This window comes from Apis laboriosa, unplaced genomic scaffold (assembly GCF_014066325.1).
Source record: "Apis laboriosa isolate Shangri-la unplaced genomic scaffold, ASM1406632v1 scaffold104_cov149, whole genome shotgun sequence".
NCBI classification, from domain to species: domain Eukaryota; kingdom Metazoa; phylum Arthropoda; class Insecta; order Hymenoptera; family Apidae; genus Apis; species Apis laboriosa.
Window position 1 is genome coordinate 2,039,359 of NW_025220694.1, and position 24,143 is coordinate 2,063,501.

Below are 24,143 nucleotides of genomic sequence, written 5' to 3' on the forward strand. Positions count from 1 at the left end.
TATTTATATAATTTTCATTATATAGCATCGTATTATTAGAAATTTTATAAAGAATTTTGATTTTTAAAATATCAAAAAATGATATTGCTCATATTTTGAAACTCATATTTTTCAATTATTTTTGACTCACATTAGACTTAAGTGTCTGATTTTTCTATGCTTTCTGGAGATAATAGATCAATATGCAAAATTTCAGAAACGTTTATTCTCAAAAATATAAAGATTAAGTTTCTTCGAATATCAATTCTATCTAATCTTTTAATACAATATGATAATAATAATGAATTTTATAACTTATTATGTAATATTATTTCTCAATAAAGAATAACAAATTTTCGTTCTAATTAAATTAAATTACTTACATTTATAGCAACATCTAATATAAATATATTTCTTGTAATTAATTAATAAATGAAGCACGTTATATCATTTATTACTTAAATATTGCTTAAAATGCTTAAATATCTTTGTTTTACAAATTAAATTACTTACATTTATTATTATACACTACTTAATATAAATATATTTCTTATAATTAATTAATAAATAAAGCACCATTACACCATTTATTATATGTAATATATTATTATATATAATAACTATTTATTGCTAAATATCTTTGTTATAAATACGAGGATCGAAATACTAATTTATCATACATCAGAGAATCAAATCAATAAATAAATAAATTTCCATAATTTTCATATATTATTATATATAATAACCATACGAATGAAAAACAAACTCTTCTAATTCTGAAGAAACTCAATTATCTTCTTCTTCTTCTTCTTCTTCTTCTTCTTCTTTTTTTTCTTCTTATGTCGGCAACATTCCGATCATTTCGAATAAAGAAATTATACAGTCGGTCCGTGCGTGGCTAGGTATAATACTCGGTACAGAAAAACATGTATTAAATATTCCCCTGCTGTTTCAAAAGCACGTTATATCCATCAGTTACACCTGCTTGCGGCGTCGCGCGTTGCTTCCGTCGTTTCCACGGGATCCGACACCGTGAAAATGGCGCACACGTTGCTCGAAACGAAGCCAATACAAGGATCATTGAATCGCATCTTTTAATCGTCTATTTTCGGGGTGTAAGACACTGGGAGCGACGATGGGAGAATATAGGGATCGAGCGAAAGTTGTCTCGATATATTATTAGATTGATTGCAGACGACTAAATTATCGATAGATGTAAGAATTTTTATCGTTCACAGTTGTATTAAAAGTGATCTGTGAAATTGAAAAGCAAGATAAAATTGTTAACAATTAATTAGTTGTTATCGATTTCGAATTTCTTCTAATTTTTTGGAAATATTTATTAATCGTAATTTTTTTGGAATGGAAGATTGTTCGTTCGTTTAATGAAATTTTTTTTAAAAGTTTTATTAATATTATTAATATTATTGTATTATTTACTAACAATTTTTTATGTATTGAACTTTAAATTTGTGTAAGAAAATAATCAAATTTGATGTTGAAGTGTAATTCATAATATAATACACAATTTATTTTTTTAATAAAATAACATTTAAATTGTATTCAATTAGCTTCGAACTTTAAATGAAAGAAAACTAACTATATATAGTCATTAATGTAAACTGCAAAATCAAATTTGTATTTGTTTAAAAAAATAGATGAGATTTGTTTTATAATTTAAATATTCGCATAATGCATAATAAATATTCGCAATTTAATCATCATCATCGAAGTGATAGAAACGTTCTTACAAGATTGGCCGCCATTTTCATTTTGCCATCGATGCAAAGTGAAATTCGGTGTTTGGGAAATGGAAACTGTCAGCTGGGGTGGTAATAGAATTGGGGGAATGATTTATCTTAATTTGTTGGTTTTTGAATAATATGATGGAAAAATGACAAGGAAAAAATACAAGGAAGGAAATTTAATTGATATTAAATAAAAGAAGTACGAGTCAGCATATTAACATAAATTAACAGCAATAATAATTTATACAGATTGAATTGAATCTGATTATCTGAATATATCGCTTATTTTTAATGATATTAAAAATTTTTCAAATAAAAATTAAATGGTTTCGAAGTGTACATATTTTATAAATGTCAATTATTTTAAATGGAATCGCATAATTTTAACATGAACATATAAAAATCAATGTATCTCGTTATTTTTTTCGAGAAAGCATTAAATTATATCGGAAAATCATTAATTTAAGAAATATTTTAACTTGATAGATTTTGATTAACTTGATAGATTTTGATAGGTTTCAAATTTTGTAAAATTTGACATGGAATAAAATATTTCTTAAACTAATAATTTTTCGTTGTAATTAACTTAACATGTACTTATATATTTTAAAAGAAATAACATGCTTTGTATTTAATTAGTATGAAAAATTATATAATTCCATTTACAAAGATCTTCACAATTTACACTTATAAAAAACCCATAAATAAAATTACAATATACAATAAATTGAAACAATTCAATATTTGCCTATAATAATTTTTGATATCATTAGACAGAGATATTTTAAATTATTTCGTTCATTTTATATACAAGCAAATTCAATTATTTATTACTTCATTTATCCAAATTTATCAAAGTTAAATAATCATAATTATCGATCACAGTATAAAATGACTGAAATTACATCCATCAAATGATGGCAATTTTCTCGTCCAGTTTTGTTAATCACATTTCTATGAGATTTTACCAACCGATTCGGTTTTCTCAGGAGTTACCCTACAATAGGCAGTTATCTGGGCCGCTTGTTTTCCCATGAACAAGGTTGGAAGGTCGAGGAGGGCTTGTTACATATCCGACCGCTTATTAATCCACTCTGTAAACAGAGTCTTTTCAACTCGGCTCCCCTATACCCGCTGTATTTCGCTGAACTACGCTGGCGAATCGTAGAAATCGCAGATTGAATCCGATAAACCGTGTCTACCGCGATCGATATGACTCGGTCGATAAGAAATTTATGCGAGCGACTCGATCGGTCATGCAGAAAAAAGATTTTCCAAGATGTATAATTCTTTCCTTTCCCCTTTCACTTTTTCTTTTCTTGTAACGAGAGTTTCATTTCAAGAGAAAAGAATACTTCAAATTACACACGTTGGATTAGTTGGATGTAGTAGTTGTTCGCCGTTTGCGTGGCCAGAAAATTGGAAATGGAAATTATTTCGGATGCAGGCCTTAGATGAATGAGAAATGAGAGATGAAATATTTTGGATTAAGAGAATTGATTTTGATAGGTTTCAGAAATTTGTTTAGAGGTAGTTGCATTTTATGACACGTTATTACGTTTAAACAGGGAACGTGGATTGTGAGTAGATCGCTGCTGAATCGGTTCTCATGAATTGTTTACGATTCGCGACTCCCTAGTTTGGATTCTTGCAAACTTATAATCATTCTCTGTTAAATATATCCAAAAATGATATGTTTGATATGAAAGGGTTTAGTTGAAATGATTATAGTTCAAGGAATATTGAGATCGTAAACGTGACATGTTTTTAATAAATGGAAAAAGAGGAAGCAAAAAAAAAAAAATAAAAAGCGTAACTTCGTTATTTTTTTGCAAAAAAAAAAGATAATTTATTCTGATATAATAAAACGTATTTATATTGATTATTAAAATATTAAAAACTAATTGTAACTTTTGAAATATATAAAATGACGAATTATATTAAAATAATTACATTAAATTAAGTTAAATATTTACTATTTAAAACTCGAATATTGATTAAAAAAGTGATTTTTTAAAGGCCGATTTGATGAATACGAAGTTGATATTCAATTTTTTTACATTTCTTATGAAGATTATTGCCATCAATTTATGAATTTAAACTAGTGTCTAATTCCAGCAAACAAGAATCATTCATTACACGTAATTATATTATACTATGTGTATGAACGAAACATCATGTGATCAAACCAGTCTGTTGAATTTTCTATTTTATTTTATTAAATTAATCTTCATAACATTGTAATAAACAACTATAATATACACAAATTATAAAACGGATCAATCATTATATACCTCATATATATTATAATTTATATATACATAAACATTATTGATATTCAATTCTCCATTTTTACAAATTTACGATTTTCCATGCCAAAGTACACCTTTACTTAATTTTCGTTCGTTCATAATTTCACCTCTCAAATTTTTAATAACCGCGTAAAATGAATGGTAATTTTCATATTAACTTTTTATTATACCATCCATATAATTTGCCATGCTAAATTAAGTTAAGTCGGTGCACAAAGAACAAAAAAAAAAAAAAAAATTACGCCATCCACCATTTTACTCCGATATTTTGCGTAAAAGGGAAAGATAAATATTTGTTAGAAAAATAGTGTGTATTGTATATCTTGCGTGTCTCGAGAGCATAGCCGCAATTTCAGGCTCTTAGTGCGTGAATCGCCGGTTCGTGTACGGGGCACCCTAGTACACGGTGTCACGGGGTTGTATGGAAAGGCAGCTGCAACCCGGCCAAGCGAGACGGACCTAAGGTCGTCGTGTACTCGGAAACGTTGTAAAAATAATTATTAAAGCCGTTACCGTTGACGTGCCGCGCGTCCATACGATTCGCGTATGCATCGTGGAACCTCGAAATCTCAACGATGGATAACTCTTTCGATGGATTTTTTTTTTTTTCGAATTATCCCGCCAATATCGTTATTCGTGAAATTGTACTGTCTCCGGAAAAATTTGCATGTCCGAAATTTCAAGTGTTTACGATCTAGAAGGATTATTTATCGATCGATTTAAATTTTGTTTATTTGTTTATTTATTTATTTATTTGATATCGAATATATATATATATATATATATATAAATACTGGGATATAGAAGGGAAATTTGGATAGATTAAGATGAGAGATTTTGGTAAATATATGAAAATTTATTCTATAGAAATGGTGAATTTTTTTTATAAAGAAGAAATAAGAATTGTTGTGTTGCACACCGCTAGATGGCTAGAGTAAGTATTATTTTTTCGCTAGTAATCGAAAGTTGAACAGTTCACTTTTTTCGTACAATACATACTAAAATTTGATATCTTATATGTAATTAGAAAATATAGTTTAAAAGGATAAAATAAATGATATATAAATTTTTAACTTTTTGAAGCATGATTATTTTTTAGATTATTTATAATTTTCTAAAACTTACAATAAATAATTAAGTAGAAAACTATTGATGATATTAAATTGTTTATTCTTTTAAAAAAATGTTATGCTTAAATAGTGATTAAATTTTATCACTAATAACAATTATCTATTAAAAATAGTTAAGAGCGGATATATGTTATCAAGACAGTTGATAGCATCATTATTATAAATTATAAACTATGAATATATACCTAATATCTTTTTTAGAAAATATATTTATATTTTAAATAATTCATTTATCCTTATATTTCTTATATAAATGTATATACATTTACACACAATTAGAGCGCAATTTCAGATGCAAATGCGTTCTTTCAAATCAAATTAAAAAAAAATTATAACAAGTTACATGTAAATTTCAACTGCGATAAGAATGTAAAATAAATGCGTATGGCTCTCGAATTATAGTTCGACTCTCATATTCGATAAAAAGAAAAAAAGAATTTTCGTAACTAATTCTCTAATTCTCTCCCCCTCTAATGACTTTGATCGTTCTATTTACGACTGTAATTCAAAAACATTAAATTCAGAAATACGTAACAGGTAATAAAAAAAAAAATTATTATTATTATTATTATTATTATTATTATTTAATAACACCAAACTTCCATAATAAAAGTTTCAACAAAGTATTCGTCCCGGCCATTCTCTCCTTAGATATTGCTCGAGCCAATTTATAATCCCTAGTGTCATTAAGGTTCGTGGCTTTCTCAACTCGAAAGTCGATGTAATCGAATTAGGTGAAGGGCAGATTGAAATTTTACGACGCGGTTATATATCGTTATGAGAAGAATCGTTGGCCGCCGAATTGCAACAACGGCTTTACGATGCAGCTGTGTTGCACGACGTCGAATTGATCGACACACCGACTCCAACTGCTGCTTTGCGACGCATTTACGACGCGTTCACACGGACTGGATCCAACGAACACACCGTGGCTGCAATTGGCGTGCCACGATATAGTTGCAGCCACTCGTTAAAGCGGGTCGAACGCGTTCTACAACCGCGACGCTTATATTTTTCACGTTTGCATTTTTTGCAACTTATCGAATCCATCGTATTCACGCAACCTCAAGGATATCGCGTACTTAAATGTGTTATATCATATTTATCTTGCGACAATCGAAATTGCATATACCAATATTTCGACGCGTTGAAAATGCAGGAGAAAAAAATGTATGAAGGTATAGTATTTGCAATAGTAAAAGTTTGTGAAATTTTTTTTATTTTTATCAACAAGGAAAAAGTTATAACTTGATAACTGTTTTTAAAATTATTGATTATGTATTATGTATGGAAAATGGTTTAAGTTCATTTTTAGGAAAATGAATAATTTGTATGTAAAATTATGTATAATAATTTTGAAAATTTTAAGAGTAAAATAATGAATAAATATTGGGGTTAAGTAATAACATTTCGTTTTTTATTTACAAGAATATTATTCTGTTCTTATTTATAAATTTTGAAGATTGAAATATAGTTAATTATCATAAATGATATTCGAGTTTGCGTGTATTTTAATTCATGAAACAAATTTATTACAGTAGTGTTTATCAGCACTTTTGAATCGGTGTAATTGTATGTAATAAAATGTAAATTTTTAAATATATATCTCGATATAATAAAAAAATAGATTTTTAATATCAACAGTTTTCAATCTTTTCACGAATATCGCCGAAACTAAAATTTAAAATTCCAATGCCAATGATACGAACAAAAATATCTAAAAGATTTATTGTACGTTAAAAAATCAGATTTCCTTTGCTATTTTAAGATAAAAGTATAAAAAAAAAAATTAAAATAATATTTTCAATGATTTACAATATTTTATTTATTGTTAGATTGTGGTTACTCATAATTGATTTTTATAATATTTTTTGAATGAAAAAATTTTATTTGATATATTACACAAATTATATATCCAGCTGTCATTTTGTATTAATAATACGTCCATTTAATGAAATTGTATAATAACATGTATAATTTCTTCATTTCATTTTAGATAAGAAAATAATTTTGTAGAAACCAATATAATTATCTCATAATTCATACATTCACGTAATATTTTTTGAATGAAAAAATTTTATTCAATATATTACACAAATTATAAATATATCATCCAATTGTCATCTTGTACTAATAATACGTCCATTTAATGAAATTGCATAATAACATGTATAATTTCTTCATTTCATTTTAGATAACAAAATAATTTTAAAAATCAGTATAATTATCTCAACTTTCAGTATACTATTTCAATCAGTTTAATTTTTCTCAAATAATCATTATTAGAAAAATAAATAATTTATATGTATAATAATTTTGAAAATTTTAAGAGTAAAATAATGAATAACTATTGGGATATTATTTTCTTTCCTCAAAAAGGAAATGTAACAAATAAAACGGATAAATTGTAAGAATTGTTTTTGAAACTTATTGCATCGAAAGTAAAAATCATTTTTACACAATTACTCTTCGTACCTCTACCTATTTTCTTCAAACAAAGGCCAATACGAATACCTTTTATTCCCAATATATTATTTACCACTTGCAAAAAAGAGTTTTGCTCTCGAATGTAGTCTAACCGAATCGAAAAATAGAATTTCAACAACGATTTATCATCAGAATGGAGAAAAAAATCCTACCTCATCGGCGTTTAATTTCCTTACACGTTTACATTGGAACGCGTGCAGTCCTTAATTCGCCCGCAACAGCGCACGCACGTTGCGCCCTCGAAAGTCATCGATTTCGGCCGGCGACGCGGAAATAATTCGAGATTATTATTATTTCTTTGCTCAATCAATGTTTCGGCTCGACCGGCTTAATTCTCCCTACGGGAAATTGGATTTCTTGTGGCCCTTTCGATTCCTCTCGGATTATTACTATTCTGCATCCTCTTTCGCGAAAGCGAATCCCTGATACATATCTTCGTCTTTGACTTATCGAATCTGTTGTGTGCGTAATTATGAAAATCAATTTATCAATTTATTTATAAATAAAAAATTGAAATCCAATTAAAAAAATTACATCTGTTGTACGTTTAAAAGTTCTTATTATTTCTTCACGATAAAATTTTGCGTGAGAATATTTGTACAATAATTATACAATAATATTATATAAATTATTCGAATATTATCATTAAACGAGTCATTTATTTCTTCTCAAATTAATAGGAAGAATTTTTATATGAATAATGATTTTTTCGTTCATCGATCGGACATTTGAAGAGCGTCGATATCAAAGTATCGTTTCATTCCTTAAATAAAGAAGAAGTAGAAAGATAAAAGTAGAAAGAACTGTCCAAGTTTTTCCTCCTCCTTTTTTTTTTCTCTTCTTTGTCTCGATATTCAATTAAATAACAATTCCATAGCAACTGGTCGCGTGTTCGCCTACATCGCCGCCTTTCTGCGTATTTCGTATTTACCACGATCAATATTTCGTCTTTGTTGCGGGCAACGCAGATTCAAATCCGCTCTATGCGTCATGTTCCCCGGAAAAATTATACGGCACGCGATTTAACGTGTAACATTAACAGCAAAAAAAGAGAAAGAGAGAGAGAGAGAGAGAGAGAGAGAGAGAGAGAGAGAAGGAACAATAAAAATAAGAAAACGAAAATGCACAAAAGGGGAAGCGAATTTTTTGTTTTTTCCTCGCGAAAACATCGTTTCTCGAGAAAACGCTACGTGCGAAAATGAAAGAGAAAGGGAGCGCGATACGCGAAGAGAAGGAGGAAAAGAGAGAGAGACAGAGAGAGAGAGAGAGAGAGAGAGAGAGAGAGCTCAGGCGGTTGCAAGTGGAGAGTTGCACATGGTACGCTCGATAACCTGTCCTTCGGACGTACCTACCATTTTTAACCGTCGCACTTCTAATGGGTGCAACGGCTCTTTCGAACGGCGCGCCGACCATCTGTCGCCCGCTGGATACGCTTTGACGAAATTAAAGTCAGCTGACCGAGAAAGCGGACGGACGTTTTTAACTATCGCGGGAATTTCGACAACCTTTTCTCTCCTTCCTTTCCGTACCGTTCTTTCCTATTTGATGAATTTAAAGATGATTAAAATTTTGAGAGAGAAAATTTAGAAAATTTTGATGTAATAATAAGATATTTAACAATGATCAAGATAAGGATTGGATCGATAGATCTTTCAAATGCTGTACGTTTATTGATATTTTTGGAGGAAATTTCGCGTGCATATTTAAATGAATAGAATATAAGTTATTGTACAATAATCGTAAGATATTAATAAATATTTCATTGATAAGTTGTATTAAATTTGATGTATTTATGTTGTATTAATATCTGATCAAGTTTTTATTTCAATTTTGTGATACTATTTATAATCTTTTTATTATTTCCATTCAATTTATAAAAGTTTGGTTTTAGATGTTAAGTTTAGATTAATGCTAGTTAACGACACTAGCGCCACGCGACTATTAACTTAATCAAGTATCTACATTTATTCATTCTATTTACGTACTTCTTTAATCAATCATTACTTCTTTACTTTTCCAATCTTCGAATTGTTATAATCCTAAAAAATAATGGAAATATTTTATTAATTCTTAAAAACTACATTTATTCATTCTATTTACGTACTTCTTTAATCAATCATTACTTCTTTACTTTTCCAATCTTCGAATTGTTACAATCCTAAAAAATAATGGAAATATTTTATTAATTCTTAAAAATTATTCTTGAATCAACGAATTAACAAATCATCGCATTATTATCGTCATTTCTCTGAAACACGAATTTTAATAAATATTCTACTCTAAAAAAAAGAAGTAATGAAAGTTTAAATGAAAATTATCACAACATTGCAAAAAATTCAATCAAAATATAAACCTTTCGATTCTTCTCGAGTATATAACAAATCGACTCCAATAAATTCAACTTTGCATACGCGCAAAAAGAAAATTTCATTTGTCTGTGTAAACGATTCAAAAAATAATTCTCAATCGCGACGAGGTTGAGACGGGAAGAAAGATTCTCGGGCGAATTTCAGTCAGTTTTGCGCGCGCATCCTCACTGTCATTGAAACCGACGTTTTGGGGAACGCGTCGCGACGCATTCAACATTTTTATCGCGAACACCCTCGCGACACTTTCAGAGAATCGGGCGAATGCGCGAACGCGAGCCGAGGAGAGGAGAGAATGAAAAGAGCAGACAAAGGGATGCGCGGGTGGGATCTCGATGTCGAATTCTTTCATTAGCCGAAGGAGGACCAGTCACGGAAATCCGGGATTCCTCGCCCGTTGTGCATCGTTCTCTATAGTTATTTTTATTCCCGTAACTTTGACGTTTCTCTTCTTTATTTATTTGCACCGTTGCAGCGTACATCTTCGAGAGTTTTAAACCGTTTCAAAGTAAAGTTGAAATTTTAATTTAATTGTAATCTCAAGTGTATTTATAAACGTTTTTCGCTTCTAATTTTTGAATTTATTTTCATAGTGTTTTAATGTTTTTCTTGTTAGTGGAAATATTTTTCCATATAATCAATTCTTTTCTTTTTTTTTTTTTTTGTGAATTTCAAAAAGCAAGAAATTAGACTCTGAATGTGTCCTATACACCTATAAGATTATGCTTTATTAAAAAGTTTTTATCTTTTGGATAAAAAAGGAAGGAATACAGTAATTGAAATACATCACGAAAATTTTGATTTTATTTATTTAAAAAAGATTAAAAAAAAATAAAATCAATTTCCAAATTAACTTTTTCTCGAAAATCTAAGCATAGACATATACATTTTATATAATTTTCGCTAAGTAGAAAATAAAATTTATTATTGAAATTTTGAAATTTTATTTACCGAGTGTTTCCAAACTTTTTGATTTTCACCTAAAAAATCAATTATTTTTAATTCAGAACTGTTTCAACTTATCATCAAAGACACGAAAATGTAAAAGCCAGAGATACATAGATCAGTCAAAACACAATAGTCATTACAAATACTTTATTTATTTTTTTAAATCTCACCCTTCTGAGCACCCTTCTCTTTCGTGTCTTTTCTTTTTTTTTTTTTAAGCTTAAGATTGAATAAGAATCTCGAAGAAAGCATGCATCATACACTTAAGAGAAAATACCAAAATAGGAAAGGAAAACGAAAGAAACTTGGTAAATCATATTAGATCGTGAATCGTTTTCGTGAGCCGGGAGAAATCAAAATTTACCATTTCCTCGCAACGTTTACTGTCAACAGAAGCAGATGTTCCAACACTAATCATCTCATCTGAACAGGGCCATGTTTGGTTATAATACCATCTTCCTGGGCAAATGTTCGGTGTCGGTGGGACTTTAGACAAATAAAAGGGCCGGCTGCCATCGTGCTGTTTCCTTTCCTTCGTTGTTTGAAAACTGAAAAGTATATACTCATTTTTCTGCGTTGCGAGGCGAGCTTTCTACTTAAAACATACTCGGGGGAGAACAACCCTTGAGAATTGCTTCGAAGGATCTTGACGGTAGAGTGCTAAACTATTTTTAAAGTATTCATGAATATATTTATATTCGTTGATATCGATACAAATTATGAAGTAATTTCTTGTTTAAAGAATGAAACGCTTCATAAATTGAAGAAGGAAAGATTTTTGAAAAATAGTTGAATAGAATTTAATTCATTTTTTCTTGTTAATATATTAAATATTGTGTATTGGATCGTTCAAAAAATTTTTCTCGTTATTTGCATAGATTTGTTGGAATCAGTACAAATTGGGCTGAGATTATTTCGTTAATTATGAATTAAGTTCTTGTTTAAGAAATGAGAATACGGTTTATAGATTGAAGAAGGAAAGATTTTTGAAAAATAGTTGAGTAGAATTGATTTAATTTTTCTTGTTAATATATTAGATTTTGGATTTTTCCAAAAATTTGTCTCATTATTTGCAAATTTTGAGAATATTGAGAAATATGTAATATGATTTACTTTTTCATATTTTTGATATTAGAACATTCAATTTTCCTCTGACTTCCAATATTATTATGTGTTTCGTTAAATATTCTAAATTCTTTTGTGTTAATTAATAATATTCGAAAATTTGTAAATCAATTATATTAGTAGACTATATATCTTGTATAATTATACAAACATATCAAATAGAATAATCTGAAGAAGATGAATCTGAAAATAATAAAATCGATTTCGAATGATATTAAAAATTACTTTGTGTATTTTGCAAGTAAACAAAATTTATTTTGAAAAAAGACTAAGATCATAAGTATCGTTAATAAGTATGATTTATCTCAATCAATATATTGAAAAAATGAAATGGTGAAGAGATTTTACATGAGATCAAAAATCAAAAAGAACTTTTGCGACGAATATTTAAAGAATTTTAACTTTAATTATCGTACAGAAACAGCGAAGAAAACAAACTCTTATCTTGTCGTAACTCATCACGAAAAGAAGAAATATCAGTTTAAATCATCCATCATCAACGTTCGAAGATTCGTGTTTCTTATCGTGCATCGTGCATCTGTTGAAAAATAAGGAAACGAATATTTACGAAATATTTTAATTAGCTTATCCTCGAATCGATGACAGCTGTCTTGGAAACGCGTGCTTCTAATTACCGATCTAAATACCAGATGACCATCAAGGACTCTTCTTATTTCATCCGATACTTTCCAATTTAATCAAAAATTCCAATTTCCATGTTTTTTTATTTTTTATTTTACGAATTAGAAAAACGTAAAAAGTCAATAAAAATCGAAATATTTTTTGCGATATCACAAATTGGAGAACTAATATCGAGAGCAATCTTCAATTTTTGTATTTTTTCTCAGAAGATTTATAAATATATCTATAATTTTTAAATTGATGAATTGAAATTTTCTTTAACAAAATATAAATAATATTGTATATTATTATACAAAGATAAATGTTATCTGTGATTATATATTTATGCAAAATTTATATATAAAAATCTACTGAATGCACATGATATACTGAAAAGTACAAAATATTCAAGATAACTACGCATTATAATATTTAAAGAATAAGATAAATCTCTATTTAAACTCAATTTCTTTAATGTTTATGTTAAATTTGTGTTATATATTATATTATATTTATATTTCGTGTAAATTTTTTTTTTTTACATAAATATCTGTAATTTATTAATTATATATAAATAAATTGAAATAAAACGAAGTGGATGTTAGAATTGAAATTGGACAAATTCTTTGACTATGAGAACAACTTGAGAATTTTGAAAGCATTTTCAAAAGAAATTTCTTAGCTTCAAAAAATAACGAGAATTATTTTATTAAAATTACAAGTTATTGCTAATATTACGGTACGTTGCCTAACGCATTCATCTCGTAAGTAATCATCTAATAAGCTAATTATAACGCTGTCAAACACGTGCTTTCTCGTGCATCCATCCAGTTTAACTTCCAAGGAAAGCATCGAACCGAACTCGAAACGTGGGATCTTGAGGGATATCTTCGATAAATATCGGTTGATAAAGTCGCTTGCTCTTCGTAATATTCGATTCTGTTAAGGAAAAAGGTTTTTAAGGCAAAAGGTAGAACCTTTTTTTCTTAAGGCTCGTTAAATTGAATATCAAATGTTATCGCAGAAAGGAAATATTACAAGACATCGAAACGAGATCAATCTATAAGAGAAATTTATTTATAAATATAATAAAACGTTACGATGGTCAAAATTATTAACAAATAACGATCACAAGAAAATTTGATGAGTCAATTTTTATTTCTTTTTTTTTTTTTTTTTTTTTTTTATAAGACATTTATATTATTTCCGTGTTTTTGAAATTAAAATTTATTCATAAGATTTTTTATACGTAAATTTTTTTTTATTTACATACAATAAAATTTCTTAAATTTTTTACGTGAAAACAAAATAAGTAATTTTGTATGAATAAATAAATAATTTTTTTATCCACGCGTGAAAGTTTCATAAATGATTTTATTACGAAGATGTACAAAAATAGATACAGGCATAAATATATTATGAATAACAAATATTCTAATAGTTGAAAAAGAATAGAAGTTGAATATGTCAAAGTTAAAAACATAAACAACTTAACAAGTTTTCAAGATATAACCATTTTAATTATAAATATACAAAGAAAAAATTGACAATTTTAATTTTAAAACTGGTCTCCTGTAAAAATTTCTTCCCAATAGTTTTTATATAATTCTACTATCATATCTTAATTACATCATAAAAAAGTATAAATTAAAAATATAAGATATTCTTCTATTAATATGAAATTTAATATCACATAAACTTGTGTTATACCTTCCAGTGAATGCCAAACCTTAATTTCTGATTTCTTTGATCAATAAATATTATTCATCAAGACATTTGGAGGATTGAGATTTATTTATTATTAATCATCCAATTTTATAAGCAACTTAAGTTTGTAAGTATTTTTTTAAATGAAGCAAAGTTAAAAAAGACCCGCTTTAAATGTAATTATAAAGAAATAATTATTTTTTAAATTGCTTTGTTTTAAATTGTTTCTATAAGAGAACGTTGAATTATTTATCGGAATGAGTTTATATTTTAAAATGGCGTATTTAGAAAATGGAACAGTGTCTAAATACGATTCATTCATTTATTTATTTTATAATTTGTTAAAAAATCGTTTAATTTTCAATTGCCTCATGCACGACCTATTTATTTCACGAATTTCACTCTTCCATTCTGATTACCACTTATCGCAACAAATATCATCCCTCGATTACCTTCGATCACCTATTCCATCTCACCACACAATTTTACCACAATATATCATCAATCTCAAAAATCTTTAAAAGTCGAGTGAAGTTGAACCAGATTTCTAGCCACTCGCTTGAATCTAAGAGAGGAGAGAGAAAAAAAAAAAAAAAAAAATTCCACGAGGAAATCGTCCACCTTGAAATCGTTCAAAACAAGAGCGTGCACGCATAAAATCCGTCGTATCACGCCGCGAGGGAGGGCTGGAATGGAAGTAGCGGATGGGTCGGAGACGGACACAAAGAGAGAATGAATTTCTTTGCTTGGACGATTAATTACGCCCTCATTCCCGCCCCAACTGCGGCCTCTCTTGACGACGCATCATCGATATTGACATTTGCCTTGCTTCCCTTGCTCCTTCCACCTCTCCTTCCCGCCTCCACCCACCTTCCTCTTTCCCTCTCCGCCTCGCAATCGTATCCGCCCGCGAACGACCAAGGAACGTCCCGTACACGCGTGCAGAGAGATTCTCAATCGTGTGCGTGCACGCACCTCCTCCTCCTCCTCCCCCTTTTCCTCTTCTATACGAGTGTACGCGTGTGTACATCATAATACACACGCGCAATATATATATATATATATATATGGTTATCCCTCCTAGCTGGTTGTTCTCCTGTTTACCGAGAAACCGCGAGATATTTACGCGAGAGAGAGAGAGAGCGTGTGGGGAGGTGAGACGGGGTTGGTGGAGAAAAAGCGGAGAAAGAGGAAAAACGGGCGGCGAGCGAAGAAAGCGGCGAATCGAAGGGTGGTGGTCGAGAGAAGGCGGAGAGAGGAGAAGAGAGCGATGGAGAGGGAAAGCAAAGGGGGAGGGAGAGAGAGAGAGAGAGAGAGAGAGAAGAAAGCAGGGGGATGAAAAGTAGCAGATGTGTGGAGGAAGGAAGGAAGGAAGGAAGGAAGGAAGGAAGGAAGGAAAGAAGAGAAAGCGAGAAAGAGGAGAGATATGTGAAACAGGGTGGTGAAAAGTGGTTAGACGTAATGTGGAGGAAGAAGAGAGGAGGAGGAGGAGGAGGAGGAGGAGAAAGGGAGAGATATGGAATTAAGGGAACACACCCCTGTCTTTCGAGCGTACGCTTATCGAATGCACCGACAACCACCGCTTTTCCTCGTTCGCTCACCAAGACGGTTCTGTCATGCGAGGCGGCCAGGTAGGTTGGTAGGTAAGCTAGGTAGGTTGGTGGGAATGCGCGTACAAGGGAATTAGACCATAATCGTCGACGCGTGTGCCGCGCGAAGGGGACGTTTTCCGCCTGCCTTGGACCTCGATGTTCACTCGCGCGGCGGGGATCCGCTCGCTTCTCCGAGTGTGCACCTTACGACCACCTCTCTCTCTCTCTCTCTCTTTCACGCGCGCGCGCGCGCACTCTTCTTCTCCTTTTCTCCCGCTTACCACGGCTTCTCGATTCCTCTCTTTCTCCCTTCCTCTCTTCCCTGTCCTTCCTCCTTTTATTCCCTCGTGAATGCCCCGTTCGTGAACCGTCCGCGAGTAGGTTTCAGGAAGATTCCAATCGCGGACCGTTTGGTCTCTGAGACGAAGGATTTTGATTGACGGGCTGATGATCCGAAAGAAAATGATCTTTCTGCGTTCTTCTTCTGGTTTTTTATTCCGTTGGATAATGATGATACTATTGTGTTACGTTTCGTTTCGTCATTTTGTCATGTCATTCTTTGAGTCGGAATCAATTCTCGTTCGTTTTTTTTTTTTTTTTTTTTCGTTGTGATTTTCGAATCATTATTCTCTTTGGGAGAAATATAATTCGAATTTTTCTTTTCTTTTTCATCGATCATTTGTGTTTGTGGATACTTTTAAAGATTGCAAATGAGATTTTATGTTATCGTTTGTTCGAAAAAATTTGATGCATATGTAAATGATGTGTATGTAAATTTATATCATATGTGATATATACACTGTATATATAAATTATATGATATATATATACGTATATCAAGAGTATTATGTTTTATGCAAAATTCTTGTCAAAAACTATACTTGTTAAATAGTTGAAGTGACTTTCTGATCCTTTAAAAGTTAATTATTTTTTTAATTTTAATATTCTTTGCTTTTATTTTGTCTGCTTGTATTTCTATATGTAATTTATTCATATAAACATAAACAATATAATTTAATACATATTTGAAGTTATTCAATTAACTTAAACTATTTTGATCCATTTTATAAATTACTATCTAATCACTTATATAATATAATTTTATATAATTTACTTTCATTTGAATATTTGAACGTAAGCAACATAATTTGATGTATATTTAAAATTATATAATTAGTTTAAACTATTTCTGATCTCATTGATCTTATTATTGTCGTAAAGCTTGTTTCCAAAATGAATTCAAAATTCTTCCCGCGATATGTTTAAGAAAAACACCATTAAATCTACTGCAAGCGCCATCTATGAATGTGCTCGGAAAGTAGTAATTCTTGGTTCTGAATGGTAACACAGATTTCTGCAGTGAACAACTGTCGACAAGAATCGATTACTCTGTTTTACTTAAAAATTCGAAAAAATCCATTTTTTCTCTTCTTTTTTGCATTATCGTACAAAATTTTTTTTCATATTTTATTCTCCCCCAATCGAATATTAACAACAAGTATTTCAAACAACTCATTCACATAATATTTTACCGATCGTGTAATGCTATCCGTTTTTCCTCAAACCGGAAACAAAAATTCCCAAGTCGCATCCATACCTTCCGAGAACTGATACCCACCATTCCCTTATTTGTTTCCTAATCCTCTTTAAGAAAGAAAAGAGACAATCCATCTTCGCCACCTATTAACTTTCGCGTATATAATAAAATCGCGAAAACAAACAAATGAAAGGTCAAAAAGCAAGAGATAAAACGCAAGAAAGAAAGTGATCGGACAATAACCGATAAGAATATTAATGGAGAAATGTTACGAAACGATCGAAGTCGGGGATAAAAACGGCGAAAACAACGAAAAATGACGCGAGAAAAAAGGGGAAAAGAATAAAACAGGAGGAAAAATGAAAAATGAGATATCACCCTCGGTTAAACGAGAACGAATTTTCAGCATGGATCGCGGGCCAATCCCTCGGTTCCAATTATCCCCGGTCATGTCTCGTTAATTCTCTTCGAACCGATCGAGCGTCTATCGGGCCCGCGGGCGGCAATCTCCAACCATCTTTCGCCCCGGAATAATCTAAAACGTTTTGTCGTCGGGAATCTAATCTAATACCGCTGGCCCTGGAAGGTTATACTTTTATTGGCGCGTCTATTGGGCTTAACGAGGTCAATTGAGGTGATACGGTTGCCTTGATTTTACGATAGTACATCGTCGGAACGATAACGATCCGAAAGCAACCGGGGACCGCGATCTCGCGGTTTCAAATCACTGCGAAATCGATCGTGTTCGTGATCGCGATTGATCGCGCGCGGCAACGATCTGTACGTATGATATATAACGATATATAGTGGCTTGCACTAACGAAAGTTTCGATCGTGTTTCAGCATCTGTACCATCTGCAAACGGGCGAGGGTGCGTTCAGAGAAAGGGGGAGAGGTCGAGGCAAAGGTGCAACCAGGGTGAGTGCAATTTTTTTATTTATAGTATAGTTATAATAAAATCTTCGTATATAAAGAGATATATATATTTTTCTTAATTTAAAATGCTCTTAAATGTGATCACGAAGTTATGGAAATTAAATTAATTATTGTTAAGTATAAATTCATATCATATTCCTCATTCTAGAAAGAGATGAATGTGCAATTTTTTTCTTTGAATAAAGATATATATTTTTAATTTTATTAAAATGATAAAACTTACATTTTATAAATCTTTTTTTATAATTTGTTATATTTTACGTTTAATTATTAAATTTTCATTAGTTATTGTGTTAGAAAAGGATATATTATATTATGTTAATGATATAGTCTCATATAAATTATATAACTTATAATAAATTTTTAGGATATATCTATTCTTGGTTCGAATACTTATAAAATGATATATTCATTATATATTCATTATATTAAATAAGAAATACTATATGTGCTAAAAAAATCTCTTTTATTATAAAAATTATAAAGATATTGCCTTTGACATTTTTTAAAGTAAATAAATTTTTCCTGATTTTTTTTAAATTGATTTATATTGATCTTTAAAAATTATTTAAAATATTAAATTTCGATGATTTTATCCTACCAAATTCAATATCAAAGTTTTAATTTACTAAATGGAACAAAACTATCATGAATATTACTTCAAGTAAAAGAAGTCGAACTTCGTAAAGAACTGAATCTCCTTGACCGAATTTTGAAATTCAAATAAAAGGAAGGCACAACTTTTATCATCGTATTAATCCTTTTCAACGAAGACGTCTGTAAAAACTTTCGACTTTTAAATTATCTGTCAAAAAGATAATAATAAATCTTTCCAAACATATTTCTATCAAATTCAATTTATTAATTGTTTTCTTCAAAGTATATATAATTCAAAAAAAAAAATCCTCAAAGAATAATACAATATTTAATAAATGAAATAATTCTCTATTTAATAATTATTATTTCCTTATTTATAAAGAAACTAAGAATCTTTTAACTCTATGAGCAAATATATTTTTCATACTTTCCTAAATGAATCTGTCATTTATATCCACAATTATTTTAAAAATTTAAAAAAATCCTGAAATATTTATTAATTTTCACTTCAGTGTAATCATTCATTCAATCAAGCGTTTAAAAAATGTCTTCGAAGGAATTCAAGAATGAAATTTTTATTCCAAAGTTAAATAACTCAAAGTGAATAAAAATAATAAACTTTCGATATTGCATTATTCGCAAAAAAAAAAATAAAACAGAATTTATTTAATGAAATTTCGTAACGTAAAATATCTTTCAATTTCAATTTCAAACTTCATTCTGTTCTTTGTCTTACGTCGATAAATCGTGAAAATTGAAATCTGCGAAATTCGTGAATTCGAGCGAACAATCGTGCTCCGCCTACCTTTTATTACGTTCTTCGAAAGACGAAGACTCTCTTGCGGTTCGATATTTTATTTCAATTCATTCGTGTTCAATAATGCATCTTTATTAATTTTTATTAAATTACAGTCAGTCGTTATTCTACGTTACAAAAATTTTATCATTTTATCGTTATTATTTTTTTTATTTTTAATTTTAAAAAATTATTTAAATAATGAATCGTGGCTATATTTTTTTTTTAGCGGAATATCATTTTGAATCTCACAAGGAGATGAAATCAACGCTAAAATTTCGATACATTTATATTTTCACATTTTTGTTCTTTCGAATATAACTTTGTACGAGACAAAGCAAAATATTAAATCATGAAAGTTTTTTTTTTACAGTTTTATCATCTATCTGTTATGAAAAATATTCTCAAATGAAATTTTTTTTCTTCCAAAATTTAAAAAATTTTTAATCAATTTCACATCTTCGAAGAAATTTTTCGTCGATAAAATATAAAAATAAAAAAATAAAAAAATCCATCCATAACCCATCATAATCTATATATATATATACACAATTTCAATTAGAAATTAGAATTTTTTTGTAATATAAAGTACGAATAATTTTGTGACTGACTGTACATACTATGATGAATGCCACGAAAGAATACATTTAAATATTGATATTAACACTAAAAAACAAATATTGAAAGGAATGGAATATAATAAAGTTTAATTTTAGTTAAAGTAAGATCGTAAAAATGTAAAACGATCAAGAAATGACGTTGGCGCGCAAAATACCGGAGAACGCTCGAAAATAAGACGATAAAACGCGACACGAGCCGCGCAAATGGATGGTTTATTCTTTTCCGCGGCTCGTAATTCGTCTTACTTTCTTTCTCGAGCGAGATTTCAAAGGGAGAAGTTGTGTGATATGCATTTCGAGCACGATGTCGCGTATTTACGCCACGTTCACCGTGCAACTCGTTTCCGGTACCAACGTTTCGATTCCTCCTTTTCCTCTTTTTTCATACTTTTTCTCATTTTCATTTCTTTGATCTTTTTTTTTCTTTTTTCCCTTTTTCATTTCACTTTTTCTTACTTTATTTATTTATTTTTTTTTTTCTTACTTCGATGCTTCTCTCATCCCTCTTTCCTTTCTTTCTTTCTCCTTTTATTTTCCTTTCTCTTAATTCACTGCTTTGATACTTTTCTCTCTTTTATTTCTTGCGTTTCTTTTCGAAAAGAAACTCTTCGTTTTCTTTCCTTTTTTTCTTTCTTTCTTTTTTCATTTTTCTTTTGTTATTTCGGTATTTTTCTTTTTTCTTTAGTTCGTTTTTCTCTTTTTTATTTCTTTCGACGTTTCTTCTCGACAAGGGCACTCCTCTTTTTCGAGGGCACTCGGTTTACCACTTATCCGTCACGTTTCTAATTCCAGAAACGTGGTAACGCACGAGTAAACGGCCCAGCGTTTCCCGCCACTTGAAAAATCATGCTCGCCTTTGAAAAATGAGATAGATCTCTTGAGATGAATCGCTGGTCAAATCTTATCTCTCGATTGAATAATTTGTACAGAGTTATTTGTTCAAATCGACTCTTTGCTCTTCGAAATATATCTTCGAAAGTGATATCGGCGATATTGAAAAATCGTTTCGAATAAAAAGTTAAATTATGTTTAGAGATAGATATAAAATTTAATGAGAAAATTATTTCTATTCGGACACGTAGAGAAAGTGCTTGAAAATCAATTTGTTTCTCTTCTTACGGAATCTAATAAAATATATTTTCAAATTGATTCGAATTGATTCAACTTGTCACGCTTTTTACCATCGTCAATAATATTATTAGACACAGTTTTCCGGACAAAATATGATTAATGACAAAAATAACGTTAAACGTGTTTACTTAACGATTTACTTAACGTTAATTAATCGTGTTTACTTAACGATTAAATAATCATTAATTAACGAGAAAAAAACATAATCAAAAGTCATGATTAATTCAATAATCATCAATAATTATTAATCATATAAAGATAATTGCGCTTTTTATTATGATCGAATCAATAATTCATCACTCGTCTGATATAACAATATTATTAACGATAAATATTTTAAAATTCAAATTGTCCAAATCCATTTTTTCTCAATATCAAATCTTTATCAACCGTTTATTAAAGATCTAAAATCTAACGATTAATTTATTCAGGGAATAAATATCGAGATAATGCAATCAAGGAAAAAGATAAATGATGCAAAATTTCCTTCATTTAATACACATGTGCAATCTGTGTTACGATTTTTTTATCTGTTTATTTCTCGAATCGAAAAGAACAGTGAAACGGAAAAATCACGGTGGAACGAGACACGAGAAAAACATTGTACGGGCGAACCGAGCGTTGACTCGATGTTTGTTTTACAGTTGCGTGAACAGCGGCGTTTTTTCTTTAAACAAAACCGCGGTGGTCGCGCGAACTTGGCTAATAGAAGGAAATTTGATTGTCTTGGACGAGAGTTCGTACGAATATTTCCACTTTCCTACTGAATCGGAAAATAAACAGTGGTTTGGCACTGGAAGAAGATAATTTCGCGAATAAATCGCAAAGATATTATATTAATGTAAATGAATATAGATACGAAAAATCGCGAACGATGAATTTAACAACGACAGAGAGTGGAATTAATGATTATGAAAGTGGTGATTATGAAATAAACAGATAATTCTAAAACGAATTGTGCATTGTAAGAAAGTTGAAATTCGATTGTCAGAATATATATCGTAAATTGAACAATATCAATCAGAAATCAAATTGTGTACTTTTTATTTTAAATATCTTATTAGAAAATTGTATCTTTTATCATTTTTTTTATTACAAGTACGAATATATATAAAATTATCGATCTTTTTTAAATGTATTTTAATATTTAAATATCTCGAAAATTATATTTTAGGAAAAATGAGATAAAATTAATCTTTAATTAATGTTGTAATATGATCCAATAAATAAAAAATAAAATAGTAAAATAACTATATTTCCTATATTGAACTGTAAATTTAAATTTTTTCTGACAATTTGTTTTCGAGACATCTCGATGTGAATTTTTTAAACGAACATGTATATTTATTATTATTTTAAAATAATAATAATAGAAAAAAATAGTAATAGCTTTTTACAATTTTTCATAGAAAAATTTGTTCACATAATGAAAAATTTTCTAGATTTATGTCAATTGTATGTTAAAAATTCCATCGAAATAAATTGACAGAGATATAAGCAACATTCATATAAAAACACATAAAAATCCATAAACTAAAAGATGATCGAATAATAAATTTTTAAAGCTACCAAAAGTTTTATCACATTTACATTTTAATTCAAAATAATAATACCCAATATCTATATTATCCACTGTTGCAAATGTTCCTCCCAGTTTATTACAATACAAAATACAAATACTTAAACGCTTGGCAAAATTTAATTTCCTCCACATTTATCTCCTCGGAACATTCGTCGTTGATGCAAGAATCGCATTTCGAATAAATATCTTGACGATTACGGGAGCAGGCTCGAAGGAGTTCGAGAACTGACATCAAGCAACGTGCTATGCTAGTACGGTATTGATCGACGAGAGGCGCGCGTGTGCGCCGTACGCCGCCATGTTTGAAATGCGTCCAACCTGTGCGAGTGTTATCTTGTCCTCGTTGCATTTCGTCGTAGTAGGAAAAAAAAAAAAAAAAAAAACCAGTGGCCAGACGCATCTTTGGAATTCTTCTCCCGTTGTTTACTGTCGATTTATTCCGTTTATTCTAAACCGATACGAATTACGCCCCGTCCTCGAAACTTCGCGCCTTCTGCGTACGAACTTCAAACGGACGCGCGACCCATTTTTCAACACCTACTTCCGGTGAACTTCGATCGCGGAATCTTTTACAAATTTTGAATCTTTGATTATCATTAGAAGAATTGTTACACGAATTGATTCTTTTTTTATCTACTTGATTTTTTTTTTTTTTTTTTATTTAGTTTCTTCAAAATTGAATCGTATATATCAAAATGAAATTTCCTAACAATATTTTAAAATAATTTAAAGTATTTACAGAATTTTAGAGTGATAAATTGGTGATAAATCTCGACTTATTTATCTGTAGCGATAAATGTTTTACAAAGTATTTCGAAAATGTAGGAACGTAATTTGACTGGAGATTCCTGAGATAATTTCAAATTTTCCCTTTGCAAAAATTTTCGTTCCAGTTTTGTTTATGAGTTATTAATAATTGTATAAATGAT

General features: G+C 29.7%; 1 protein-coding gene across 1 annotated transcript in view; it reads left to right on the forward strand.

Moving 5' to 3' along the window:
• Positions 1-24,143, forward strand: part of LOC122712506 (DNA N6-methyl adenine demethylase-like) — a 173,267-nt gene that overhangs the window by 65,206 nt on the left and 83,918 nt on the right. Inside the window, exon 2 of the mRNA XM_043932619.1 lies at positions 18,396-18,470. Coding sequence (XP_043788554.1) covers positions 18,396-18,470 — 75 coding nt within the window. The remainder of the gene's footprint in view (positions 1-18,395; positions 18,471-24,143) is intronic.